At 41.8% G+C, this 26,055-nt stretch overlaps 2 protein-coding genes across 2 annotated transcripts in view; both read left to right on the top strand.

Annotated features, from left to right (window-relative positions):
• The window catches only part of malrd1 (MAM and LDL receptor class A domain containing 1), a gene marked incomplete at its 5' end in the record, with an annotated part of 82,945 nt that extends 72,409 nt beyond the window's left edge, over positions 1–10,536 (top strand). The window contains 8 exons of the mRNA XM_080864726.1: positions 25–303; positions 2,678–2,803; positions 4,497–4,563; positions 7,046–7,137; positions 7,234–7,330; positions 7,434–7,494; positions 8,642–8,737; positions 8,843–10,536. Of these exons, the coding sequence (XP_080720852.1) occupies positions 25–303; positions 2,678–2,803; positions 4,497–4,563; positions 7,046–7,137; positions 7,234–7,330; positions 7,434–7,494; positions 8,642–8,737; positions 8,843–8,941 (917 nt within the window). The 3' untranslated portion in view covers positions 8,942–10,536. The remainder of the gene's footprint in view (positions 1–24; positions 304–2,677; positions 2,804–4,496; positions 4,564–7,045; positions 7,138–7,233; positions 7,331–7,433; positions 7,495–8,641; positions 8,738–8,842) is intronic.
• Positions 10,537–22,067: 11,531 nt separating this feature from the next.
• The window catches only part of plxdc2b (plexin domain containing 2b), a 114,920-nt gene continuing 110,932 nt past the window's right edge, over positions 22,068–26,055 (top strand). The window contains exon 1 of the mRNA XM_080864476.1: positions 22,068–22,896. Within this exon, the coding sequence (XP_080720602.1) occupies positions 22,803–22,896 (94 nt within the window). The 5' untranslated portion in view covers positions 22,068–22,802. The remainder of the gene's footprint in view (positions 22,897–26,055) is intronic.

Here is a 26,055-nt window from a genome sequence, read left to right as displayed (position 1 = left end):
CTCCACTGTGATTTTCCACCTCAGAACCTGTGACTCCTCAGCCACTGACTTGTGGTGTGAACCAGTTTCAGTGTGCATACTCCTTCCAGTGTATCCCAGAGAGCTGGTTGTGTGACACGGAGCCCGACTGTGCTGATAAGTCTGATGAAGAGCATTGTCCCACTGTTGTACCCGGAACTCTTCCTCCTCAGGTCCTTTGTCCTCTTGGTTATTTTCAGTGTTCAGATCATAACTGCCTCCCGTCCATAATGCGCTGCGATGGAGTCGTTGACTGTCCCACAGGAGAGGATGAATACAGCTGCCGTAAGTTAGCACCTCTTCATTTTTCACTGAGGATGAATGGCTGGAAAACTGAAGTGCACTTCTAGCAAAAAAGGAAATAATTGGCAGTTTGACCCATATTTAGACAAGATCCCATGAATTCATGTTTAATAAGTAACAGATGAGATGAAAACCTCTCGCAAATTCCCCTAAACATGTTTCTGATAGAGCTTAATAGTTCAAAAAATCACACGTGTTTACCAAAAACAACTTGTGGACAATCCACAAACCTCACTGCTTTCACTGGAACTACTGTCCACTGAATAAATAGTCCCTTTAAACTGTAATGACAATGACTGTTTTCTCAGTTTCATCATCCAGTGTCATCATCCAATGTAACATCTTTGAGATTTTTAAAAACAGGTACAATATAAAAAGTGTTGGGATAAAATCTTAATGTCTAAAGCAAACGGCAAAAAATGCAATGGGGTCACAGTATATATAGTAAAGCTGTTTCCACATAAAATGATAAGCCATTAAACCTCAGATTTATAAGAGGTTATCACATTTTCCATCTTAGTGTCGTGGGTAGCACCTTGATGCAGTGGTTAGTCCTGTCAGCTTTGTGGCTTTGTGTTTGAACCATCTTGGGCTCTTCCTGTGTTTAGTTTGCCTACGTGGGTTTTCTTTGGGTCCTCTGGTTTCCTCCAAGAGTCTAAAGCAATATGTCTCATTTGCAGCATGCTCCACTTCAAAAGCTGAAAAAGTCCCCCCCCCCCCCCCCTCCAGCTTTATCTACAGTACTGTGCAAAATTCTTCAGCCACCCCTCATTTCTTATATGTATATATATGGGAAATGGTCAGAAATTTATTGAAATATCTGCAAACATACATGGAAATGCAAAATATAGGACAAAAATATAGTTTGTAAGAGTCTAACAAGCTTAAAGTCAGTATTTTGTATGACCACCTTTATTCTACCTAACAGGCTGACCTCTCTCAGACAAGATTTCTTGTAGTTTCTTTAAGTAATCTTCAGGAATAGTTCTCCAGACTTCTTGAAATAGACTTAAAGCTCTTCTTTATAAGTTCCTGCCTTTTGTCCTGTTCTCCATCAAGATGACCTCACACTGCTTCATTAACGTTGAGGTCTGTTCTGGGGAGGCCAATCCATGACCAATACTGTTCCACTGTGTGTTTTTTCACCCAGGTGTGCTTTTACTGCATTAGCTGTGCATTTGGAGTCATTGTCCTGCTGAAAAATGAACCTGTTGCTAATCAGACATGTGGGATCAAATATCTGTGCTAACTTTCTGCCTTTATGAGCTCTTAGTTTTGACAAGATCCTCAAGACCACTGACTGAAGTGCAGCCCTAAACCATGATAGAGATACCTTCTTCTGACCTCCTCCTTATATGTTGACAATTATTTAAATCAGGAAGTTCAGTGATGCTGATTTTCAGTCCAGTTCTTGTGTAATTTGGCATACCTCAGCTTTTTTCCCCACTTCACTTCCTTAAAAATGGTTAGGAAAAAAAGTTAGAAAAACTCAATTTAAAATGTGTGAAAAAGCAGCTAATGTCCATAAAAAATGTAAAGACCTTTTAAAAAATGTAAAGACCTTTAGAAAGCTTACAAGATTATTGCTCTAGACCACTTTAAAAATGAAAAGTCTGACTTCTTTGAAGATAAATGTAAAGAAATGAGGGGTGACTGATGAGGGGTGCTCATGTGGTTACAGGTCATAAGTGTAGATGTGAGCTATAGATATTATGTTCTACCAAAGGTAAAGGTTTACTGGTGCTATACTTAGTTCTTACTTAAACAGAGCAGGTTATAGTGGGTACTGCATACAGATTAAAGACCCTGTTTAATCATTTTTTATTTAGTTTTTAGCACCATAGGTTGAATTTCAGACACCTCATCTGCACTGGGGTAAACGCAGTAATCGAAGATGTATAACAGGATGTGTGAGTGAGGATCACTGTGGGTACTATGAAGGCCTGTTGAGTTGCTGGTGTGGTCTCAGTGTGGTCTCAGTCCATGCTTTTAAATCCCAACACTCTCAGTGAACTACTTGATTATTTTAGTGTGTGTTACGTTTATATGGGCCTTGGTTAGTGTTTGTTGTGTTAAAATATGTTCCTTTGATAAAGTGAATTTGACTGTGTATTTGATTGACAGCATTAGTTGTACGGAGCCTGTCGATACAGTTTATATCTAAGAAGAAATGCAAGTTTTGGGAGTTAGAAGCTGGACTTTTTGAATATTTGTGCAATTGCTTGTAGAATATCTCCTTAAAATGCTTTAAAAAGGCAGTGAGCAGTGCACTTCTCCTACTATAATTACGATACACTCATTATAGTCTGTGAATTTAACACTCACCCTCTTCATATTTCCTCATTTTTTCCACCAGCTTGGCTCCAGTGTAAGCTGGGAGAACTGGTGTGTGAAAGTTCGTCTAGCTGTATCCCATTTCAGAGCCGTTGTGACCATTTTGTCGACTGCCTGCCATTCCACTCAGATGAATCCAGCTGCCATGGTAACACGCTTTTATTACCTTACCCTTTTTTGCCATTAACTGTAGCCCTGTTGTATGATTTCCTGACATGTCGCAGGTTGCACTTACTCTAAAGTGTCATTTCTACCACCTCTGTGTCACGTCTGTCTGTGCATTTAGCTGTGATCAAATGTCTCTACTTTCATTAGTCACTTCATGCTTTAATTTAGCTTCTTTTAAAGCTTTGATGTCAATCACTGTGACATTTACTTCCAATGTGCTGTTACATCTCAATTTGCTTTGATTCGAATGACACGTCTTTTCTTTGTATCCATTTACGAAAAAGTAATCTTTTAAAGTATTTTCACATTTAATTTAGCACATACCTTTGCCTTTTTTCTCTATATATTGCCCTCTCATGAGTCAGTTTTCCCTTAAGTGCTTCCAGTACTTCACTCATATTTGCCCATTTCGAGGGACTCTCAGGACATTTTCAGGTCTGGCTGTTTAGTCTTCAAAGCACACCTTACGGTGTTACTGCAAGCTGCCAAAATGTGATCCATTAAAACCTCTGCTTTCCTGCATCTTTAAGAAATAAGCCCAAACCTCCCATTCCGCCTGCATTTGCTGCCAAGCCAAAGTCACTTTATCAAGGGCTGAGCAGCACTTCAGGGTTTCATAATGGTATTTCCAGCATGATGATTATTTAAAAGGCAACCCTAATAACCCTCATCCAACCTATGGAGGCAGGAGCAGTCATCATCAGATAGATTAGGTGGGCGAGGGGAAAAAAGCATGCTAAAGTAAATGGTCTGTATTTGTACAGCGCTTTACTAGTCCCTAAGGACCCCAAAGCGCTTTACACACCCAGTCATCCACCCATTCACACACTGGTGATGGCAAGTTACATTGTAGCCACAGCCACCCAGGGGCGCACTGACAGAGGCGAGGCTGCCGGACACTGGCACCACCGGACTCCTCTTTCACCATGGACATCGGTACAGATGAGAATCAGTCCTTCAGCTATTACTCAGAGACCAAACGGCTATTTTAAGTCAAAGATTCCTCAGTGTTCAACACAAAAGACATTTCTTCCAAAACAGTTTTACTGTAATGTTCAGACACAACTAAGGGAAGACACTGGCCACATTAATGACGTGCACTGTGGTGGAAAGCAAATTGAAAAGACTGGAGTATTTTAGATATGCCAGCACAGTCTTGGCTCAACACCAGACGTGAAGTTGGTGCTTCCTTCAGATAAAAATCATGTGGGCAACTTTATTTATCACAGCCACAAGAAGAAGAAGAAAGATGGCACTTAGGGATCACTCTCTTTCTCTGATGCACCTTGAAAAGACCTCATAAAAACTCTAAGATGTTTGGAGTGACCTACCTTGAATAACTGACACATGAACTAAAAGCAAATGATTGTCTGACATTTACTAGTAAATAAAAGCCATCGGTGTCTTTATTTTTGAAAACATACTCACTTTAAGTGGCTGGAATGCATGGTCTCTTAACTGCTCATGCTCTCTGCAGAGGTTAATGGATGACACTCAACAGTACACCCCCCCAACATATTTGACTGATTTCATCTGCTGAACAGCCACATGTCTGTTTCCTGTCAGATGAGGAGAGAGATGGTGGCTACTGACAGAGTACAGGGAGGATTTGAGTATCCTGCCTTCTTCGTACAACGTGTGGTGATGCTGCATTTTCCTGTCTTCATTTGCAGAATGTCCTCCGATGTATTGCATGTATCACGGCTCATGCCATGTGATGACACAGGGGCCTGTTTGCATGTAAGCTGAACTTCACCCAGACACACACACACAAACATGCATCTATAAGCAGACTAATACACAAACTCAGTCACATTCATTAAGATGCACAAAAGAAAGATAAGTATCTTGTCTGTTCTTCCCACTCCCCCTCTCATCCTTTATCTGTCTGTGAGCTCTAAAACATGGAAATCCCATCAGTCTTGTTGCTTTCCTTGGAAAAGACACGCTCCGTGAAGCATGTGGGAATCTGCTTATCCCCTGCAGATTAAGCAGGATGGTTCTTCCTTCATTTAACCGCAGCATAGTGTTTCCTGGGAATCTCTGAAAGGTTCTCCTGGTCAATATTTAATCGTGGTCACCACTAAGAATAGCTATAGCGGGTAGACCCCCAAAAAGCCATGCATCAGATTAACCTGCCAGCATAATACAGCCATCTACCTTTCAAAAACACATTCAAGACAGACACTCTGTTGGAGGTTTTTTTTTTATTAAGCCCGTGAATCTAGCTGTCTGCATCAGCAGCTTGGAATGTCTCCAATGAGATTTTTCATTATAAAAGAAAGAATGCAATTATAAGACTTGGTGCTGGATCTGCTAACATCATTATGCACCAGTGAAGCCTTTCTGGGAGATTCACATTTCCCCCATTCTCTTTTCACCAAAGGTTAAATTCTCCAACACATGAATGTGAATCATGCAGCGGGGTGGATACACCTTCCCTAAAGTCACATGACTAACTGCACGCCATGTCAACAACCCAATAAATCTCACGTTATTAGAAAAGCAACACCTTCAATTGAAATTAAATTCCTGCATGATATGAATTTGTGATGGAAATCTCTTGTTAAGACAAAACTGAGAAACTGGATTAATCCAAATTTTGGTTTTCAACAACTTCACTTCCTTTTAAACCATTTTTACAGGAAGCTGGAACTGCTGCACAAGAGCTGCACACTTTGAATGCTAAGTAGCCCATACTGGCTTGTCTGCTTCTTATCTAACTTGCAAAGATGAACGCACGTCTTGTCGTGCACATCCTGACAAAAAGCGAGCTGCTAATGTCGGTTTGTAGGCTCGGCGACACGTACAGAATATAAATGTACCCGCAGGTATCAGTCCAGACAGGTTAGATGCTGGTGTGGTCTTTGCTTTTCAGTACTGCTAACAAGCTGTCTGCCCATGACATGTGGGCACTACCGCAAATTTGTTTACTTTGTGTCCAATTTCACTGACAGAGCTCAGCTGCTGTCAATCAAGTGCACCCACACGCCTGCCCAGCGAGCAAAAAGGAGAAGGGAGCATTTCATCTGTTTCTCCAGACGCCTCTTCTTCCTTTTCCTTCCTGCTTTATGTCAAAAGATTTTTTTGTTAATGCTTTTTGTCTCAGAAATGCTGCCTCATTCCCTCATTTAGTCCTCCTGTGTTTGATTCCCCTTTCCTATTCATGTCCCCGTCCAACATTCCTCAGTGCAGCGCCACCACCACCACCGCCTCCTCTCATTATGTAAGAGGACCTTACCGCCGTCATTCACACTGCAGTGTGGTATGGACTTCCTGAAGCTGTTCCAGCATTGATAACAGCCCTGCTGTAGCAGAACTCATGGCCAGCACCTCTGGCTCAGTATTTGCCTCACGTTCCTCCACTCTGCTGAGCAGGATCCACCAGGGAACCAGGCCAGGAGCAGCCCACTGCCACGGCTAGACAGTCGCACAATATGCACGCTGACCCCCTCTGAATGATAATGACTCAGTCTGGCTTTGCTGAGAGCTGTGTGTTTCGAATTAGAAGGTCAATGTTGCTCTGAAATCAAGCTGATACTGAACAGATGTTGACTTGGAGCAGAGTCTTAGATTTGAAAAAGAGGAACTTACTTTCTTTCCAGATGCAGCTCCACAGACCGGCCAAACAATTCACAATTAGCCTGTGTTTCCATGCTTGATGTCCAGCAGATAAACCTTGCACTTTTTGTCAAGATGGAAAAGACGCGTATGTTCAATAAGCTTAATAGAAACTGTCAGGATTATACTTCTTTTGTTTTAGTATTTGATTTTATGTAGCTTCAAAGTCTTATCCTGTTCTTACCAAAGGTTTGATCTATGTCTATTTAATTAAGTGTTATATGTATATGTGCATGTGCAGTTCATTAGTAATGGATGACAGTGCCACTAGTTGCTTCATTAAAGACAAGAAATATAAAGACATATACAGGTATGCAGTGGTTCTTAAAGTGTAGCTCAGGGCCTCCAACCCAAAATCTGATTATAAAACATGTTGTTGTGCTGGATTATTAAAAGAAAAGAGCATGATGGAGATCATAAAACAAGCATATTGTGTTCATTTATTCCTCTTATCTTTGGGCCAGTAGAGACTCACATTTGGGAAGCACATTTGAGTCAGACTCCTCATCATGTGATCACAAAATGGTGCTACATAAAACAAGACATATGGTTTCAGCATCCATGTCTCATCTTTTGTTTGTTTTTCCTTGCGTGGTCACAGCTGTCAGCCGGGATGGACAGGAAACCGTTGCCATGTCAGAGAGAAACCATCCCTCTCCACGTCTTCCCCGAAACCAGAGGACACGCAGATGGGTAATAAAGAAGCCCACCTCTTCTCTCACCTCTATTAAAATGACTCACCTGAGTTTAATTACTGCATCCTTACTTACCCCGTTAATGTCACTGCAGTTCCTGTGTACGTTGGCATCGGCATCGGGCTGCTGCTGCTCATACTCGGAGTCGCTGTGTGTGTTCTGGCTCTGCGCAAGAGAAAGTGCCACTTAATGTGAGTTGGAGCTGCATTCGTTCTGCTGTTTCACTGCTGATCCTTCGTGTAACGATTATGTTCATGATAAATGTGTTGATGAGTTTGTCTACCGGCTCCACAGAAAGCCCAACCTGACGGACTACGGGGTGATGGATAACCCAAATTTTGACTGGAAAGCAGAGGTCAGCAGACAGAAATGTCCAATCAGTCATGTTTTGAGTAACATTAAGTTTCTCAGCCACACAAATCAAATATTTCTACCATTGTTCTCACATTTGTTCAATAAGTGGATTTAATTTTAGAAGATGTCAGAAGGTGCTCGCCAGAAGCCTTTCTGCAAAATTAGATTTTTGATTTAGGATCATTGATTTTGCAGTTTGTGTGTCGCTATGAGTTTGTATTTCTCCGAGTGTTGTATGTACACACTATAGTGCCTATACAGCAGGTAGACACAATAACCGAACTATATAATCTGATCAAATGCAACAGCACAAGCTGCGATGCCAAAAATATCCAATTTAATCAAGATCACATGATGAAAGGCTTTAGAAACTGCTTCTTCACTGGCTTGCATTACCTTACACGGGCGCTCATATTATTGTCCGCCCACTGTGTGTTTTGTTTCCTGCAATTTTGATCTCTGCTATTATTCCTGCTATTAATGAGAAAGAGCCAAGCGTAGGACATGATGCAAGCACAGCTCTTCCATTTGGATAATGGAATGAGAGACACACACAAACACACTTTGTTCTTAGCTACACGGGCGTGTCACCGAGTAATACAAGTCAGAGTGATGTTTCATTGCTCTGATGACTCTGGATTAAAACTTTGCTCTGTGCATGTGGCATGTTTGTAAGAGTTATAATTCATAAACACATAAACACAAATGAATGTGTGATCACAAACCTTTCATGTACAGTTTCGTCATCATTTTATGAGCCATTTTTCATCTTCATGTACACGAGAAAAGAATTTATGTCGATGAATTCTAATCAGTACATTATTAAAGTGCATGTTGAAAACACACAAGCACAGCACACAAAATGTGTTTAACTACACTCATTTTTCTTACTGGCAATTTTAAGTAGAGCGTTGTAGCGCCAAACCAGTATATCCATGACAGATCCGCTTCAGCACTTACACAGCAGTGGAAACAGTCGGTGATTATTCCACCTCTGCAAGACGATGAAATATTTTATGGAGGTTAAAGTTGTAATTATGTACACATAACAAGGCAATTTGATTTTAATTGCGCTTGCATTTCATGCACTCTCGCACATTAAGCCTCATCTCATTTTAAACCCATGTACATGATTTTCGTTACCTCAGGATGAAAGAGCGGGCGGCTGTCCCAGTGTGAACCCCAGGAGGAGTGATGGTCACGGGCTTTCCATCAGTGTCTACCCGTGGAGGAAGGAGGTAGAGGTATGGTGTCTGTACACAGCCTTTTGGCATTCACTCTAATTTCCTGTGCAGAAATCAGCACACAGGAAATGATATGTCTTTTTTTGTGCGTATTCATACATACAGGGTCTGAACTGGAAAGATGCCAAGCTGTCCTTCTCCAACCCCATGTACCCTTACCCCCCTAATCATAATGAGGCTGACAGCAAAACTTCTGATGCATAAAAACAACGGACATCACATTTATTTTTTTTAAAGATATTTTTTGGGGTAAATGCCAACTAAGAGCATTGCAACAAAACCATCGAGATGCAGAAAACATGGAGACTGAATTGTGAATTGTGCGTACACACTCTTGAGGAGTTCGTCTTGACCCACTGCACTCAAGTCCAGAGTGGGGGAGAGGATGCAAACGCGGTGACATGGATATATTTCACGATACCAGCTCGACTTCATGTGATACTTACATGTTTAAATAAAGGTTTAAAGCCCACAGAATAATTGATTGTTCAATCTAAGACATGCACATAAATATGACTAAACAGCACTGCGTATTTATCCACAGGAGTTCTGCTCTACAGACACCAAACTCTCTTGGTGAGACTTCAATGAGAAGATCAATAAGACTTGCATATTGGCCCAATTAAAATAGCGGATAATGCCGGAGGCTTAACCTGACTTTAATGGTTAGCATATCTGCTGCTTATCTGCTTAGTATAAAACTCAGGTTATTTCATTCATCATCCTTTGCTTATCCAGGCTTCAACCATCCGGTAATTCTGTGTTGTGGGATGGCTGGAGACTATCCCAGCTGTCACAGAGCCAAAGGCATGACACCCTGGATAATCCATTTTAACTGGCCTAACACGGAGAGACAGACAACCATTCCCACAGACAATTTATAATTGCCAATCAACCCCCGTTTAGATTGTGACACAAAGCTGGTGTACCTGGAAAGCAGCAGGCATCCAGCCTGAATTCGAACCCAGGACCTTCTGCTGGGAGTCAACAGTGCCCCCCCAGCCCTTTTCAAAAGTATTCCCTATAAGAGACAACACTGTAGATGTAGGAGGTAACCATCAGTTGATATGTTTTGGCACTGAGTTGAGCTGTTGTCAGCTGATTTCAGGGGTTGTGGAATGAGGTTAACCTAACACTGTGTTAGATATATATTTTTTAATCTGTACAAAAGCCAAACTGTAAAAAAAAACAAAAAAAACCTACATTTAAAAGGTAACTGCTACGTGTCTTTTATCCTGTTTTCCTCTCCTCATCCCCAACGAATTGCAGCAGATGGCTTTCCCTTGTCTGAGCCTGGTTATGCTGGGAGGTTTGTTCCTGTTTAAAGGGAGTTCTTCTTTCCCACTGTCGCCAAGTGCTTCCCCAAAGGGAGTCGTTTGAATATTGGGTTTCTGTGTTATTGTAGGGTCTTTACCTTACAATAGAAAGCAACTATTGTGACTCGGTACTATTATAAAGAAACATAATTGAAATTTAACCGACCACAGCTTTGTCTTTCCTGCAAAGATATGAGTAGTCATGATCCTCTCCCCAAAATCGTGGCAAGAAAGTAGATAACTTCAGTCATTGTCATGTTAATCTATTCCATTAAAAAGTCTCAAGTATGCAGAGACAGTTAAAAATATTCTTTTTTTAAATTGCTGTAACTCTAAGTCTTAGAACGGGTTGTGAATGGTGATTAAAGTTTTTTTTTTTTCATGTTGGCAAAAGCAGAACACATCCAGTTGACTGAATTAAAATGCTCTGCTGAACAACAGCCTCCAACAGGCTGGAGTCCCGAGTTCATTACTGATCTTTTTAAATCCTCACAAGTGCAAATAAAATAGTTTGGCCCTGCTTTATTTGCAAATTAAAATTCATTGCAAGTTGTCGTTCTCTGGCTGCTGTGTGTGTGGTGTGAAGTGAATCTCTAACTCTCTGCATTAACCAACACAGGACAGCTGGATCATAGATATCCGGTCCAGTTATAAATCTGATGAGAGCTCAGGTTTGCTTTCTTTACGTGTGCCATCATAAATAGTCTTGTCGTATTTGACAGTCATCACTTTGATTTACAAGATCAGGACATGTACAGCGAGCATGCTGAAGAAAGCATGTAGGCAGCTTGCTGTTAAACATGCGGTTACCCTAGCTTAGCGCACTTCCGGGTAACAGATTGTTTAATCTAACGTATGGGCATGACTGTAGGAGAGCTTGTCTTTTCAAAAATACTAATAATATAAATGTCAGTGACTTTCTTTAATACCCTCTCATTTATATTTTCATGACTACAGACTTAATAGGCTGACAAAATACTTGTTTTTTTCAAGGTTTTATTTTTTAAAGTTTGCATTTTGTAATTTTCTTATGGCAGCTTTTATGAGGAATTTGAGCGATGATGTACATACCTCTAAAGCCAGTGCAGTTGTCAGGTATATGTGTTGGTAACCACAGCCAGAGTACTCTGAGCCTTTGCACTCAGTCTAAGCCCATCAAAACAAACTCCCACCCCTTCGTACTGGTTCAAATTATGAGTCTTTCATTTTTAGACTTTATATGACCGCAGTCTCCATTGTCGTTACTGTTTAGTCTTGTTCTCCATCAGCGCAGAGTCTTTGCTGAGTCTGTTGGTGGCTTCTGGATCAGAGATTTATCAGAGGGCCACAGGATCAATTTCATTCTGTGAGCTGCTCCTCTATTTTTATTGTTTGTGCCGTCGCTTTAGACGGCTCACTGCCTTTACTATAGCACACTCTTCAGCCCTTCAGAGCCAAAGAAGCACAACAGGGGTTTGGTCCCCAGTGACTACAGGCTGTTATGTCATGCCGATGCAGAATTTATTTACTCATTGTATTACTTACTAATTTAAAACAGCAAAAGAAAAGAAAAGCTAAACATACTGGCTATTTCTTTCAAAATTTTAATCTCTAACTAAAAAGCATTTGTTTAGAAAGGCCAACAGATATTGATCCCTGACTTAATGAAGCAGCAGTCAGTCTAACTACCAGACTGAGACTAAATAGTAGAAATGATAAAAGATTTAAACATATTGTGAATGCTATGAGACGTTTAGGCATGCCGACAGAAATTATGCCACAGGAATGTAAAATTTCTTTATATAAAAAATTGAAATTGACTAAAGACACGTATAAGTGGAAACTAGTTTAAGAGATGGCAAATAGATAATTTGATATCCCTGATTGTACTCTGTGATTTGTGAATGCGACTGAACTCTTGACCAAAAATGATTTCAGAAACTGCATGTAAAAAGCAAGAGCTCCTGAAATTTTTGATATTAGTAAACAAAAAAATCACATATTTTTGCATATTGAACCTTTACCTTTGTGTCATGGTCCTGGGCTATGTGGGCCCAGTATTCTTAGTTTCTTGTATTTTTGTATTTCGTTCCTTATTTAGGTCATGTTTCCTGAGTTGTCCTGTTATGTTGTTCCTTATTTGACTTCCCCTTGTGACTTTTATCCCCTGTGTGCCCCTCTATGTATCTGTGAGCCCTCATCTCCCCTCGTGTTTCATTCCATGCTTCCCCAGCCCACTATGCCCGTGCTCTCTCTCTCCTCCTGTTTGCACCTCTGTGTACTTCCTGTTTTACTTTGACAGTCTCCCGTCAGTGTTGTTTACTCCTGCCATGTCTTGTTATGTTTATCTGTGTCAGCTGTGTTCCCACCCTCCGTGTTTCCATGCCTGGTCTGTTGTCTTCCAAGCCATAGCCTCACCATCGTTTGTTCCCAGTTCAGGTTTCTGTTTAGCCACGTTATCCCTGCTGTATTTGTACACCTTGTTTTCAGCCATATTAAAGGCTCGCCTTCTGTTAAAGCTCACTCCCGTCTGCTCACTCGTGTACGCACCTGGGTCCATTACACGCATTCTCCACTCGGTCCGTCACAGCGGACTGTGACACCTTTGCATTAAATTTCAGATTTCAATATATTGTACTGTGTACAGAAATAATAAATCCAGTCCATGAACACAGCCTGTCCAAGTGAGGCTAACGGAGGATATCGAGTGACAGCTAGCCTGCAAAAAATAGCTATGGGTTGCCTTTGCTAGAAACTAAAACCAGTTTAACCTTTTTTTCTTTTCTTTTCCTTTTTTTTTTTTTTTTTGCCTGTCCCGTTTGGCTCTTTTGCCATCAGAATTATTGTCTAAAGGCGAAGAAAGATGCCCAACGGATTTACTTTACCAAATGGACAATCCCAGCCTTGCTGTAATGGTCTATTTGATTCACCTTTTATTCTTTATTTTATTTTATTTTCGTTTGCTAGGGACAGACTTGACTGGGGAAAAGAAAGGGGAGAAAGAAAAACAGCGGTGAAGAGGCACAAGGGCAAAAAACAAAAACCAACAAAATAAGCAAACAAAAAATACATACCGTATATCAATCATCTGGATCACCTGTTGAGAAAGAAAAAAGAGAAAACAAGCAGAAGAAAAAAAAGAGCAACATAATAAACAACATCACGATGATATATGGGAATATGACAGTAAATACTAAATATTAAACATTATTGTGCAGCACGTAAGATCAACAGCACACTGTGTGCTTTGAGGTAGGAGCCAAAAAGGGTGTAGTTTGTGTGTGTGAGCACCCGTGTGTACACCTGTGAGCATGGACGCGCTTGTATTTAAAAAGTTCCTTCATGTAATGATCTGCTAGAGGGTGTGGGGGGGCCACAGCCCCGTCCTCCAGGGCATGAAGCAGGTATAGAGGAGATCAAGACTCCAGACATCCAGAGGCCCCCAGAACACAAGAGACCAAGGAAGACCAACAGAGGGGCAGCCGCGCCACTGTCCCAGAAAGAGCTGAGGAGAGTCCCAGATGAGGGCTCACTCAGCAGCCGTGGAGCAGAAGCCAGGGGGGGTTGCAGTGACGTGCCCGTGAGCTCCGCCGACAGCCAGCTGTGCCAGAGTGACCGAGCCCCAGGCCGAGAGGTTGAGGGCACCCCACCCCCAAAGTGGCCCGAGCGAGCCCCAGGCTCAAGGCCCCGACAAGCAGCCACCAAGGAGTGAGCCGGTGTGTACCTGGACGCCCACCCCTGGACACCAAGAACCACCAACGCACCGATGTCTGAGGGCGTCTGCCACTGGCAGGGGAAGTGGTGGTGGGGGCAGATAGGCCTCCATACCTTGGAGGGCCTGAGATGTCCCCAGAGAGGTGGCGTCTGGTACCCAACCTGACATATAGACACAGACATACAGGCACACACAGATACAAACATCCATTCCCACCCTCATGCTCTCATATGCAATTACTCAACACTCACCCAACGTGGAGACAGACACAAAGAGACACTGTACACACAATCACACTCCCCAAGCGTACTCTAAGAACCAGGTCTAGGTACCCTTGCCCCAAAACCAGTTTAACCTATTGATCCTTAGCTGTAATTACTTCATTAATCAAAGAGTATCAGTTTTTATTATTAGTCCACATCGGGTGAATTATTTTACAAATAACTAATGAGGTGACAGACTTAATCATGACAGGAAAAAAATGGCTAAATTAATGCTTACTATCATAGCTGAGAAGAAAAAACAGATGCAGAAACACCTCCAAAGATTAATGTATTGATTTTAATGTGCAATATTAACTGTTGGACAGTTTAATCACTTTTTAATCACTAATTTGTATTAGTCAGTAATTGTAGATAGGCTGCTCCAAAGGCAAAGTGCTGTGTTAGCATTTTAACATGTGGCTTCTATAGCCGTTATAGCTTACATAAGTAATTGCCCTAATTACTGTTTAATTTTCCTCACTAATTATGCAGAAACTATACAAATTCAGAATTTTGAGTTAAAAAGATGTTAAAGTTATGCATTAGATGTATCATTACTGACATTTATATTACTTGCTTTTCCCCAACAAGCCACACAAATGCACCTCCATCTCCCTCTGAATCACAAACATCACCAGCTCAGCCTTTTCACGGCCTCTCCATCAACGTTTATTTGTCTCACTCTGCTGACTTTTGACCTGACATGACAACAATCAATGCCCTACACAAAAACCTTTCCTACTAACATGCCACCACATGCTCGCGCAAACAAATCTGCCTTCTACTTGCCTTGCCTCGCACTCTCATACGAGGGCCTGCTGACAGGGAATGTGCAGCTATCTCTTTTTTTTGTCCGGGGCAAGCATCTCTCTGGTACTTTCGTTATTTGCGCTTTTCAATAGCACGCAGGAGAGCTGCTACACGCCACCAGCCTTTGTCCTTGTGTTGTTGCTGAAGCAACGTTAGTCAGCTTTTCTCACCGGGGCCATTGTTGTCACACTTTTGCTAATCACCAAGCAGAGTCCATCTAGAGGTCACCCGTTTTGTTTGTGTACCTCTCCGCTTCGAGAGGCCTACACAGTGAAAATGTTCCTGCAGAGTTCCTGTGATAGCCTTGGAGGACACTTTCTGTCAAAACACCAGCTGACTTGTGCATCATTTGCATACCTGTTCAGACATTTCCGAGCTCTCTCCTCCTGGGCTGTTATCCTAGATTTGTCTCTCACTGCAATTGTGGGCTTGAGGTACCAAGTAACCCTGTCAGGTCAAGGTGAAATTTATCTCTTTCCCTTATAAAGATGGCTCAGAATTGGTTCTCTCATCCTCTCTGGCTGAGTGCAGAGGAAATTGTCTGTTTCTTCTCAGTAGGAGTGGATGGCGATGAGCCCAGGGGGCCATCCTGACCGTTCATCATTGAGTTTCCAGAAAAACCTCCAGGTCTGCATCCACAGACGGCTGAGGAATGAAGACACTAGCGGGCTTTTTCTGATTGGATCTCTTGTGGTTTAGAAGCACTGAAAGAGTTTAATCTACACTTTAACTGCCTCCTGTGTTGTACAGTAAAGCTTAATTATGACTTGAAAGAGGAGTTTTATGTACCTTGTACAACCGATTACACCGTTATTCTGATATGCAGTAAATGTCGACCTGTCCAGTACATCGATGCATTACTGCTTGCTTAATTAGGTTTCTTTATACAATATTGAAAAACATGTAACATGTAATAGTTGTACTGCAGCAGGTTATAAAAAAAGCCCTGCAACCCATTTTTTATATTTATCTTCTGTGTAATCCTTTCAGTATTCAGAGGAGCTTGCAACTAACCACACATTTCTCTTTGACTGAGATAGTAAAGACATTTTTCTAAATGTCAGTCTGAACAATCTGATGCTCATTGTGGTTATCATGTTGGGGGGTGGTGGACTGTTCACAGTGACAGGATCAAAAAGTTATTCAGACATTTGACAGCAAACAAGCTTGAAACAGAAAAAATGTCACCGTATTATTACCTATTGGAAAACAAAGTAGCAAAACATTATTGTTGAAATATTTGCACATTTATGGTCACGGAGCAACTCTTTCTTGCTGCAAAACTCCTGATCCATCCCTCCTCTAAGGAGCCAGACTATCTTCTAATGTTGGTCTTGAGCAATCATTCTCCAGGCTTTCTGAAGGTCAAAGATAATGCCAAAGATAACAGTTTTACAGTCTTAAAATTGCATTTTTTGTACAAACAAGATTATCCCCAACATGAAAATTTGGCATATTTCACCATAGTGTGCAGTGTGACCTTACAAAATTGAGGAAAATGGACATGTGGTATGGCATTATGTTTGTGCCACTATTCTGAGTGCACGTAAAAAAAAAAATTGCAGGTGCAAGTGTTGCATTTTGAGGAGAAATTAATTTTGAGTGAAGAAAAGCTAAATTTGAGTGAACAAAATTCATTGCTGCGTGCAAAAAATGTATTTCAGTGTTTGCTGGTGTCCATACACACACACACAATAGCAGCCCCTCTTGCTCAGTTTTTGCACTAGCGCTCGCTCGCAACGTGTTGCTTGCGCTCTCAACATTTCTGCCCGTGCGCGCTCAACTCTTTCTGTACACCATTATATTTGTGCCACAAAACCAGCCAATCACAGACTTGGATGCAAAAAAACCCATAAAGCCTTTGAACTAAAACAAACGCTGTTGTGACAGTGACGTACACTGTCTTGTTGGTATATATGTATGCTTTGTATCACTTTCATGTTTCCCTCTCACCACATATCCAAACCGATATCATGAGCAGCAGCTTTTACAGCTGTGGCTCCAGCAAACATCAGCTGATACTAGAAAGTAATATTAAATAAATTCTAACAGCAGCTTATCAAGCTTGAACGTGCTGCTGTTGTTTAGCGCGACATCCGCTGATTTCCTCTTTCTGGCGCAAATTGGCAAATTTAGCTTTTCTTTGCTCAAAATAAATTTCTCCTCAAAATGCAACACTTGCACCTGCAATTTTTTTTTTTACTTGCGCTCAGAATAGTGGCACAAAAATAACGTCATACATGTGGAGAACAAAAGAAGAAGTGTGAGTCAAGACTTGCACATAACTCACATCCCTTTATTCATTCTCTTCTTAACTTTTGATTTGGTCTCCGTTGTCTTTTGGTAATCACAGATGCGTGCAGCAGCTGGCAGTAAACATTTCTGGTATGTAAAACAAACACAGAGAAAAATGCACAACAAAAACCTTCTTATACAGATAAGTGGAGCTGCAGAATGACGTCATAGTGACTCCTGTTGCAGTGATTACGGTTGCTTTGAAAAGCAGACTTCAACAACCAGCTTATCCACAAAATGCAGTTGCAGCAGTTGATAGTTGAGGCTTTCACCTGTATTGTACAAAAATACAAAATAAAACCACTTTTTTTCTTGCTGTCTTTCTTCTGTTAACTTCCACAATGTGGCCTTGACAGCTTCTACTGCACAGAACTCGTAAAGAGAGGAAACGCTGATATTATATTTTCTTCACATCACTCCAAATACCACTGTTCAGTCACGTTGTTTGTTCGGGTATTCTGCCTCTGACATCTCATTCCTGATGAGCCGTACAGTTTGTCAAGTCTAACCAGTCACAGTTCAGATGTTATGATTGCCCCGTGAGGCCTCACAAGATCACAGTCGTGTGAGATCACAAGCTGTGTGGTCAAATCAGCTTCCTCTGAGGAACTAAAGGTCATTACGTTTGCAGCTAAGCTCTGTAGCAACAGATGAGTCATCTCCTCTTTTATTTATGTGACTGCCTGCATTTATGCATAAAGTGTTCTTACAAAGACTGCAGTAATTTTCTAATGATATTGTAACTCCCAAGCTGGCTATATGAACTCGCTGCTGGCTTGCAAGGCTATTCAGACTGCAAGCTGGTTTTCCTCACCAGATCCTGATTAATTGATCTGATTGGCTAAAGATAGCCTATGGTTGAGAGATCGATGCTTTATCCAAACACCTGCAAGCTGTTTACAGGGATGACGTTCATATATTCTTTAAAAAGAGTCCATGTATAACAAACCATGTGACTTGCAGGAGGAGGATCTATCTATCTAATATGCACATGAATTCAGTTAGATTTTTGTTGAATATTGGTCTAGAAAAGGCACTTTTATTGTTTTTTGGCTTTGGTTTAAAAACAAAAAAACAACAAAAACAACTCGCTAGTGGATGCATTAAAAAGTGGAAAAAAGCAGCCGCCATGTTTATTTGTGGTCAGATGGATGGAAAGGATGGGAAAGATTGCCATAGTTACCATGCTTAATTTAACACACACAGCTGTGTGACTGTAGAGATGATCTTACTGATCAGTTGTTTTGACTGAACTGTGGCAGCCATGTTTGTTTGGCGCTTTCTTATTATGAAGTGTGAAAAGTACAAATCCACCAATGTGTTTTCACAGCCTGGACGTTGACACGGTTGCCCCTGTTTACAAGGGGGACCTAATCACATGACATAAACATGGCTCGAAGCCTCTGCTGCTCAGGTGTAGTTTTGCGGTCCGGCCCCGCTCCCTAACAGAGCAGGAATGGACCAGGATGGAGAAGACGTCACAAGAAGAAGAAAAACAAGCATAAACAGTTTCTTTATTGAACTTTTAAATTGCATTTGTGTGCATTTCCAGGTTTGTTTGTGCCACAGGCGAGGCTGTCTGTCTGATTCATGTGATTATAAGTTTCCTGCTATCCAGGCTCACCACTTCTAAATACGACTGTGCAATAGAGCAAAGCATTTTCAAGTTTCCACTCAAAGCAAAGCGCAATTATTGTGTGCTTTCGGGTCTCCTTAATATTTGCAGCGAGACGGAAAAGGTAATAATAAGCAATGCTCTAATGGAAAGGCCAAAACAGAGCGGCGCTTGTTCTTCTCAGTTTGTTGGTGTCTGACTGCCACATGGCCTCTTTGTTCTCCGCTTTTTTAAGTGGCCAAACATCATAAATGCGTGACATGCTGCGCTGCAACTCAACATGTGGGGACAGTCTCTAGGCACAAACACTCGCTGGAAAATTCACACTTTCCACCACCCTCAGACCAGCAGCTCTTGATTCCTCCCATTTCACTTCACTGATTTCGTCACAGACGTTTTGATGCTCTTTAAAGTCCCCCTGGAGAGGCAAAGTGTGGTGTGGTGTGCAGCCAAGCAAAAGTTCACTGAGTGACTGTGTCTGATCCTGCTTTATGTCACACTGGAAGGGGTTGGGGGAAGGGGGGGTGGTGGCTTAGGGAGATACTGAAGGAGGATGCTGTGGGAGATTTTCAGAGTGGTCAGCTTGTTTCTGCAGAAGTTGGGGAAGGGGGCGATTACAGCAGCAGAGCTGTGGCTGCTGAGACTCGAGTGCTGTGACGATTAGAGCTGCAGAGCCTGTGTGGAGCCTCGGGAGCTAAATCACATGGCATGGTGACACTGGACTGCATCTGATTAAAAGATGTTTTACGGCTTAAATGGCCACACTGCACGTGTCAGCAATAATCTCCTTTTATGAGGGAATACATCACAGGGCAGCGCATTGTGTATCCCTACCTGGGTGGGATTGTTTGTGTTTGCGCTGCAGTCACTTGATGTAAGCCCCTGTAACTGGAGAAGGGGTGTGTGTTTGAACCAATCGTGCCGGGGGTGATTGGGATTTATCTGAGGAAATGAATGTGCCACAATCGTGGACAGGTGCTGTCAGCAGAAATTTATGAGTCTTATGATCATAACAATGTCTCCTACAGCTGTTTTAGAGGAAAGTAGAGAAAATGCATGTCAAAACATTCTTCCTCTTTTTTTGTCATTTTTTTTGCACATCCCTAAAAGTGAAGTGCTCACACAAATAACAGAACTAAGCTCCCAAAAGTTGATTCTGTTCATCTGGATGTAGAGTTTTCAGTGGGAGAAACGTTTCGTCACTCATCCAAGTGACTTCTTCAGTCTCAGCTGACTGCAGGTTTCTCCAAATCTTATAAACAGTACATTTGCATAATGACTGAAACTATCACCGCTGATGAACAACCACTGATCAATGGCCATTGGTACCATTCACAGAGAGTTGGGGAATGGCTGCAATACATAAGATGTACCCTTAGGCCCCCTCCTCAATTCAGAGATGGGCTTTCCCTTATCACATAAATGGCCTCCATTTATGTGAAAAAGGATCCTTCAGAACTAAGCGTCTGAAGGATCTCTCTACTACAGGACCAGATCAAACAAGTTAAAGTACCAATACTAAATAATACAAATTATTACAAAATACCCATACTAATAAAAATAGGTCTAATAAAGAAATATCCAGATTATAACACAAAATTTAAATATAAATAAAGTTGATCATGGTACCCAGATCAAAATGAATTTTTGGCCCAGATGTGCCCCACAGCTGCAGTTTATGGGCCACACTGGCTTCTGCATGTCAGTCACACGCCAACCAAATTTCAGGCCCACACGATACAATGTTCAGCCTGGCTTGCTAATGATTTTGGGCCACATAAATGGCACATGACAATACATCTGCAACACATTGCATTGTCAGATAGTTTAGTCTCTTTCTTGTACTGTATTGGAGCAACTGTAACCCACATAATTTCCTTAGGGATTAATAAAGTATGCTGATTCTGATTCTGATGACACATGCCATTGCCGTACTTCAGTAATTCCTATTCTTTCAAAAACAATTAATACACTAAGACATATATATTAAGATTTCAAATGTTAACTTTATTTCTCTTTATTTCCAAACTAAAGTCCATCAAATACCTTACCTGGAACAGTTTCTTTCTATGCCATTTTCATCACACACTGCTTTTAAGGACATTTCACGTGTTATTTCAGTGCAGTGTAAGTTTTTGACATGAATCCAAACAGGTTTGTCCCCTATTCTTAAAAGTAATAAAGACACTGAATGAAAAAACTTCACTGACTGCTGTGAGTTAGGCAGTAGTTCACCTCCTACTCCTGACCTTTCCTGGTAGTTTCTCTTGCAGCTTTAACTGTGGATTGCTTAATGTCTCAGGGAAGTAAACTAGAAGATTTTGTGACACTTCACCAGTTTGGCCCAAATAAATATGTTCAGTTAACAATTATCCGTTTGTCTTTGCCATATCATCATGACGGTACAGCTGTCAATAAGTTACTTTGATACTGAAGAAGGATTAAAACATGATATCTGGAGATCTGGAGTTATTGCACGTGTCTCATATTTTTTACTGTTTTCCATCTGTTTCATTTCTTAATTATTTTATGATTGATTATCACGTTTTCAGAAATATTTCTAGAGAAAAAAGGGAAAGTGATGATTCTAAGAGAAAAATCTGATTGTTTTGATGCCACAGTAAAATGTATTTAGTGCAGAAACAAATCCCCATCTCATCACTGTTGCACTGTTGGCAGATGCTGCTCTGTATGAATCTAAGTAGACAGGGAGGCTAATCAAGGTAATGACTAATTACTGACAAAGCTATAGAGTTAATTGGTATTTATTGATCTGTTTTGTTTAAGGGGCCTGAGTTGTGCAAAATATTTGTCCTCTCAGATTTTTACAACTGTTTTCATCTTTTTCTCCACTGAGGTTTGTAGGCACACACACACACACACACACACACACCCCTTTGCAAACGTGCATGCTGCCTTTGAAGTAAATCTCTCCCATGTTATTTTGATTTTTGCTTGTAGTATTTTGCAACTTTGTTTACCGGAGATTTAATACGGAATTTTACCTCTAGAGCTAAGATCTAACTGATGCTTAAGCTTAATTAAGTGTAATTAAGTAACATCACTTTGGAGTTAACGCATAGCTCATTTTATTTATCGGTTATGGTTTCAAAAGTTTTCCACATATTTAGTCACAGGAAAAGATAATGTGCATTTAAACAGAAAAAGTCAGGTTTCTATTTCATGTATTTTCACCATCAGTGAAGAAGTAAGCTATTTCCAATAGAACAAAAGTGTTAATGTTATGTATCTGAAGAGGGCGCTCTCACAGTTCAATCACCTGAGTCTAGGGGAAAGGTGAGCGATGGGACAGAAGTGGAGTCTACAGATTTTTCTTAATTGAAAGAAATGCACGAGGAGGAAAAGACGTAAGACGGACACTAAAAATAGAGCCAGTCTGTACTTCTGTACAGCCAAAGTCTGCTGTGTCTATTGCTCCATCTTTCATAAAAACAAGCCCCTCTGAGTGAAAGTCTCTTTTGTCCACCGGGGAGCCTTCAGTCGACAAATGCGTCATCCTGAACCTCCAAAGTATTTCTGCTCGCAATATTTTCCCACGTCACTCACATACCTGCCTGTGTCCGCGACAGTTCGCTGGGTTTGCCTCCCCAGCTTCTGCACACCCGGAGCATCAAACAGAAGAAGAAGGGTCATTGGCTCTGAGGAGTTGATGACGGCGAGAGCGCACTCTTCTTCAGGAGCGCATTTTTAGCCTTTATTTGTCTGACTAACGCTCTGCATCTCCGTCCTGTGGGATGACATTACAGTGCAAGGACTGAGATTCGTATTTATGCGGTCACTTTGTTTGCTAGTATTTATTTTTGCTTAATTTTGGAGGCGGAGAGCGCGTTTACTGTCCAGAAGCGCGCGGCGTGGCACACGCTGGAACAAAAAAACAGCTCAGTGCAGCGCAGGCAGGTTTCCCTTTTAAAAGCAGCAGGACAGGCAGGAGAGTTACGGAGTCTTCTCGGGGAAGCGGTGTCTGTGCGTGACAGAGACGGACTCTAAAAGAAGACGAAGAAGAAGAAAAAAATCGGGATACTGAGCAGAAATCGGCAGCGGGAACTTGGATATGGCGCCTGTGAAGACGTTCGACCTTTTTGTTGGAGTTGTTTTAGTTTTGCAGTGTGTGTGGAATGTGCAAGCCGAGATCACAGCCAGTAACGGTAAGAAGACCGCGTTAGCCATCAGGCATTAACCTGCTAGGACCGAGTTGAGATCTGTGCCTTAAAGAGCCAAGTTCGTGCATAAGTCTCCTCTGCAAAGCGTGCAGGAGAAATGATGCAGACACAGGTGGACTGCTGGTTGGCCTCTGCGTGAGATTGTTTTACGCGCAGAATTCATTGTTTGCTGCTGCAGAGATCCACTTGTGTGTTTTAAAAAAAGAGTGGACAAACATCCTGTCTCCTTTTTATTTTAAGAATTCATTAGCCTAAAGAAGGCTGTCATGACCCACTAACTTACTCCCTTTCGAGTAGACTTGATCTGATGCTAATTATCATAATTTCCCAACTACTACAAGGTTCACTTAATTGCTTTGCTTTTCCTGCATGTTCTTATGCACTGCCTCCCGGCTGATTTTTTGTGTTTTCGCATTAATTCAGCTTGTGCAGAAGCACAACAAGCTTCCTCTTCCTTGTTCTTCCCACTCTGACATGTAAGGTGGAAGTGTCAACCATGTGCAACTTTTCACAGTTCTTACTTTTATTTAAGGTTCAGGTTGGATACCTAGATGTTCATCCTGTTGATGTCCTTGATTGTAAGACAAAGTCCATACTGGAGAATCAGGATTCCTGTGCAAACAATATCCCTACTGTAGTCCACCTGAACCCCCCAACAAACAAACACACACACACACACACACACACACACACACACACACACACAGACACAAATCTGTAATCTCAGCCCATCCCACGTCAGTTTGCCCTCGGTGGGAGAAGTTCGTGCCAGCATCGGTTCTGTTCGCGCTGGCCAGCTCGTGTTTCCCAGGGCTTTTTTATTGCTGGCAGCAGATCTTCATCACGTATCAGATAGTGGTTAGAGAAATGTTCAACTGCTGACAGTGACTGTAAATTCAACTCGCATGTGTGTGTGAGTGCAGACCACAGGGCTGTTTGGCCCTGTTTGGGAGAGAGAGAGAGCACGATGCTATCAGCTGCGTGTGTGGTGGTTTGCACAGGGGCATGCACGTGCTGCTCGTGTTTTTTACACTCTCACACAGTCTCATTTACGAATCCTGCCACACTCCAGGCTCAGAGCTTAGATTAAATTGTCGGCTCATTTCCTTCGCCTGGTATTAAAGCTTGTTTTAGAGGTAGACAGATTACAGGAATGCCCACCAAACCAGCGCTACACTCGGAGTCCTTCATCAGTCCATCTCCTGCTTGAGCTGGATGCAGCAAAACTGTATGTGGGACAGTATTTTTAGATATCTGGGTGAGGTGCTTCCCTTGCCGTGGGCTGACCTCAAATCCGCTGGAAGGAGCAACCCCTGCCCTTCTTTAGATAGGCCTGTATTAACAGAGTGCAGGTGGACTCTTCCACTCTCTGTAGGTCCTCTGGGATGATATAATGCACCATTCACATTTAGAAAAGCTCGCAGGCCTTCTGAAAGTGGCTGAGCAACTCCACTAGAAGCTGAGATCACAGCAATGGTGGAAACATTCCCTTCTTCTTTATTAGTTAGATGAGTTGTGGAACACATCTGGGCGAAATTACACAACATCCTGTGAGTGCATTAGGATTTGTTTTTTTTAAAAGCTTTCAGTCTGTGGCTCTGGATGTTCACCCAGAGATACACTCAACAGGGGCACTCTCAGAAAATTGACACTGATTTTGGGGTTAATTTTCACTCTGCTGCTTTTCTCCGAGTGGAAAAAGAGATGTTCCACCAGAGCCTGGAGAGTATCTGCATGTGCGATAGGGGAATAAGAAGGAGAGCGTGAGAGAGAGTCTTGACTCATGTAATGATGTGGTCTGATTTAAAAGCCTTTGCTGAAGGCTGTTAATGTGCTAAGATTGCGGTTGTGTGTGGAATTTCATTTCGTTGCGGATGCTGGGAGTGGGGTTTCTTCACGGGCTGGAAGAGGCTGATAGAGGGTTAAAAAGCTTACAGGCTGCAGCGACTGTGGACGTCTCCAGCTCCAACATGACGCTCCTCATCCATCACGCTGCCAGCAGCTGCCTTTGCAGTCCTACAGGCGCACACTCAGAGGCACATTAAAATGAGAGCTGTGAAGAAAAATGCATGCTGGCCATCAAAGACTTTCATGCCTTGGTTTTATTCTTGTGGGTAAAATACCTAGCTATGTTCCTAGCTAACAAACCGCATATCTAAGCTTTTATTGATGACCTCTGTGTCCAGAGTCACGTGTTTCTTTCTCTCTGTCTCAGACACAAAACAGAGATTACAAGTTTGAACATGCGAGATCTCAGGCACATCAGGTGCTTTAAAATCCACCTGTTTTAAGTCCTTTTCAGTCTGTGCATAAACAGAGGTGAAGAAAAAACCTTTAATTCTGGGCTCAGGAGGGAAAGTTGGAGTATCAACAGTATAAACAAATAAAGCTGAAACTTTGGAGATAAAATGATGACAGATGAGCCTTCTCTTATTTATTCCAGTATTGGAATTTAGTCAAAGTCATCAGAGGTATATGCACAAAACTCTCCTTGATGCCATTACACTGTGGGTCAGGGCAGGTCTCACCTCCAACATGTGCTTTTTTAGGACCCTGTGGCATCACAATTGCACATGCTACTGTTAACAGAGGATTTATACTACTGTGTTAAATCTGCGCTGTAGGCTATGTCATAAACCTTTGAACCTTACGATGTGAGCTATGCCATGATGCACATCACAGTGGAAATGTACTGTAGGTGTTTGGCATGGTCAGTGCTGTCAGTTCCTTCAGTGCATATCCAACTTATTTTTTTGCCACAGGTTTTAAATTCACCGGTAAGAAAATAACATCGCCTCAATATGAAGACACATTTATCAGCAGATTGCTGGAGGGAGATTGCCGAAACTATTGGAATATAACTGCCTTGAGGCGACTGTTGTTGTGACTTGACGCTATGTAAATAAAACAGAATTGAGTTAAGCTGAACTGAATATGGGGGAATATACAAAGAACTGAAAAATGGAAGGACTCTGAAAAAAAGAACATTGACTAAAACAAAAATAAAGGGCCCAGGAGGGAAAAACAAACAAGTAGAAAAAAATACCCCAAAGGATATTCTTTATTTCTGGTACCACATGAAACACTAGGACATGACCACAAGGTAATTAACAGCACGCACAAGCATGAATGCTGGGTAGGGTA

The sequence above is a fragment of the Rhamphochromis sp. 'chilingali' genome (genome assembly GCF_963969265.1).
Source record: "Rhamphochromis sp. 'chilingali' genome assembly, chromosome: 18".
NCBI classification, from domain to species: Eukaryota; Metazoa; Chordata; class Actinopteri; order Cichliformes; family Cichlidae; genus Rhamphochromis; species Rhamphochromis sp. 'chilingali'.
This window is presented reverse-complemented; position numbering and strand designations above follow the sequence as displayed.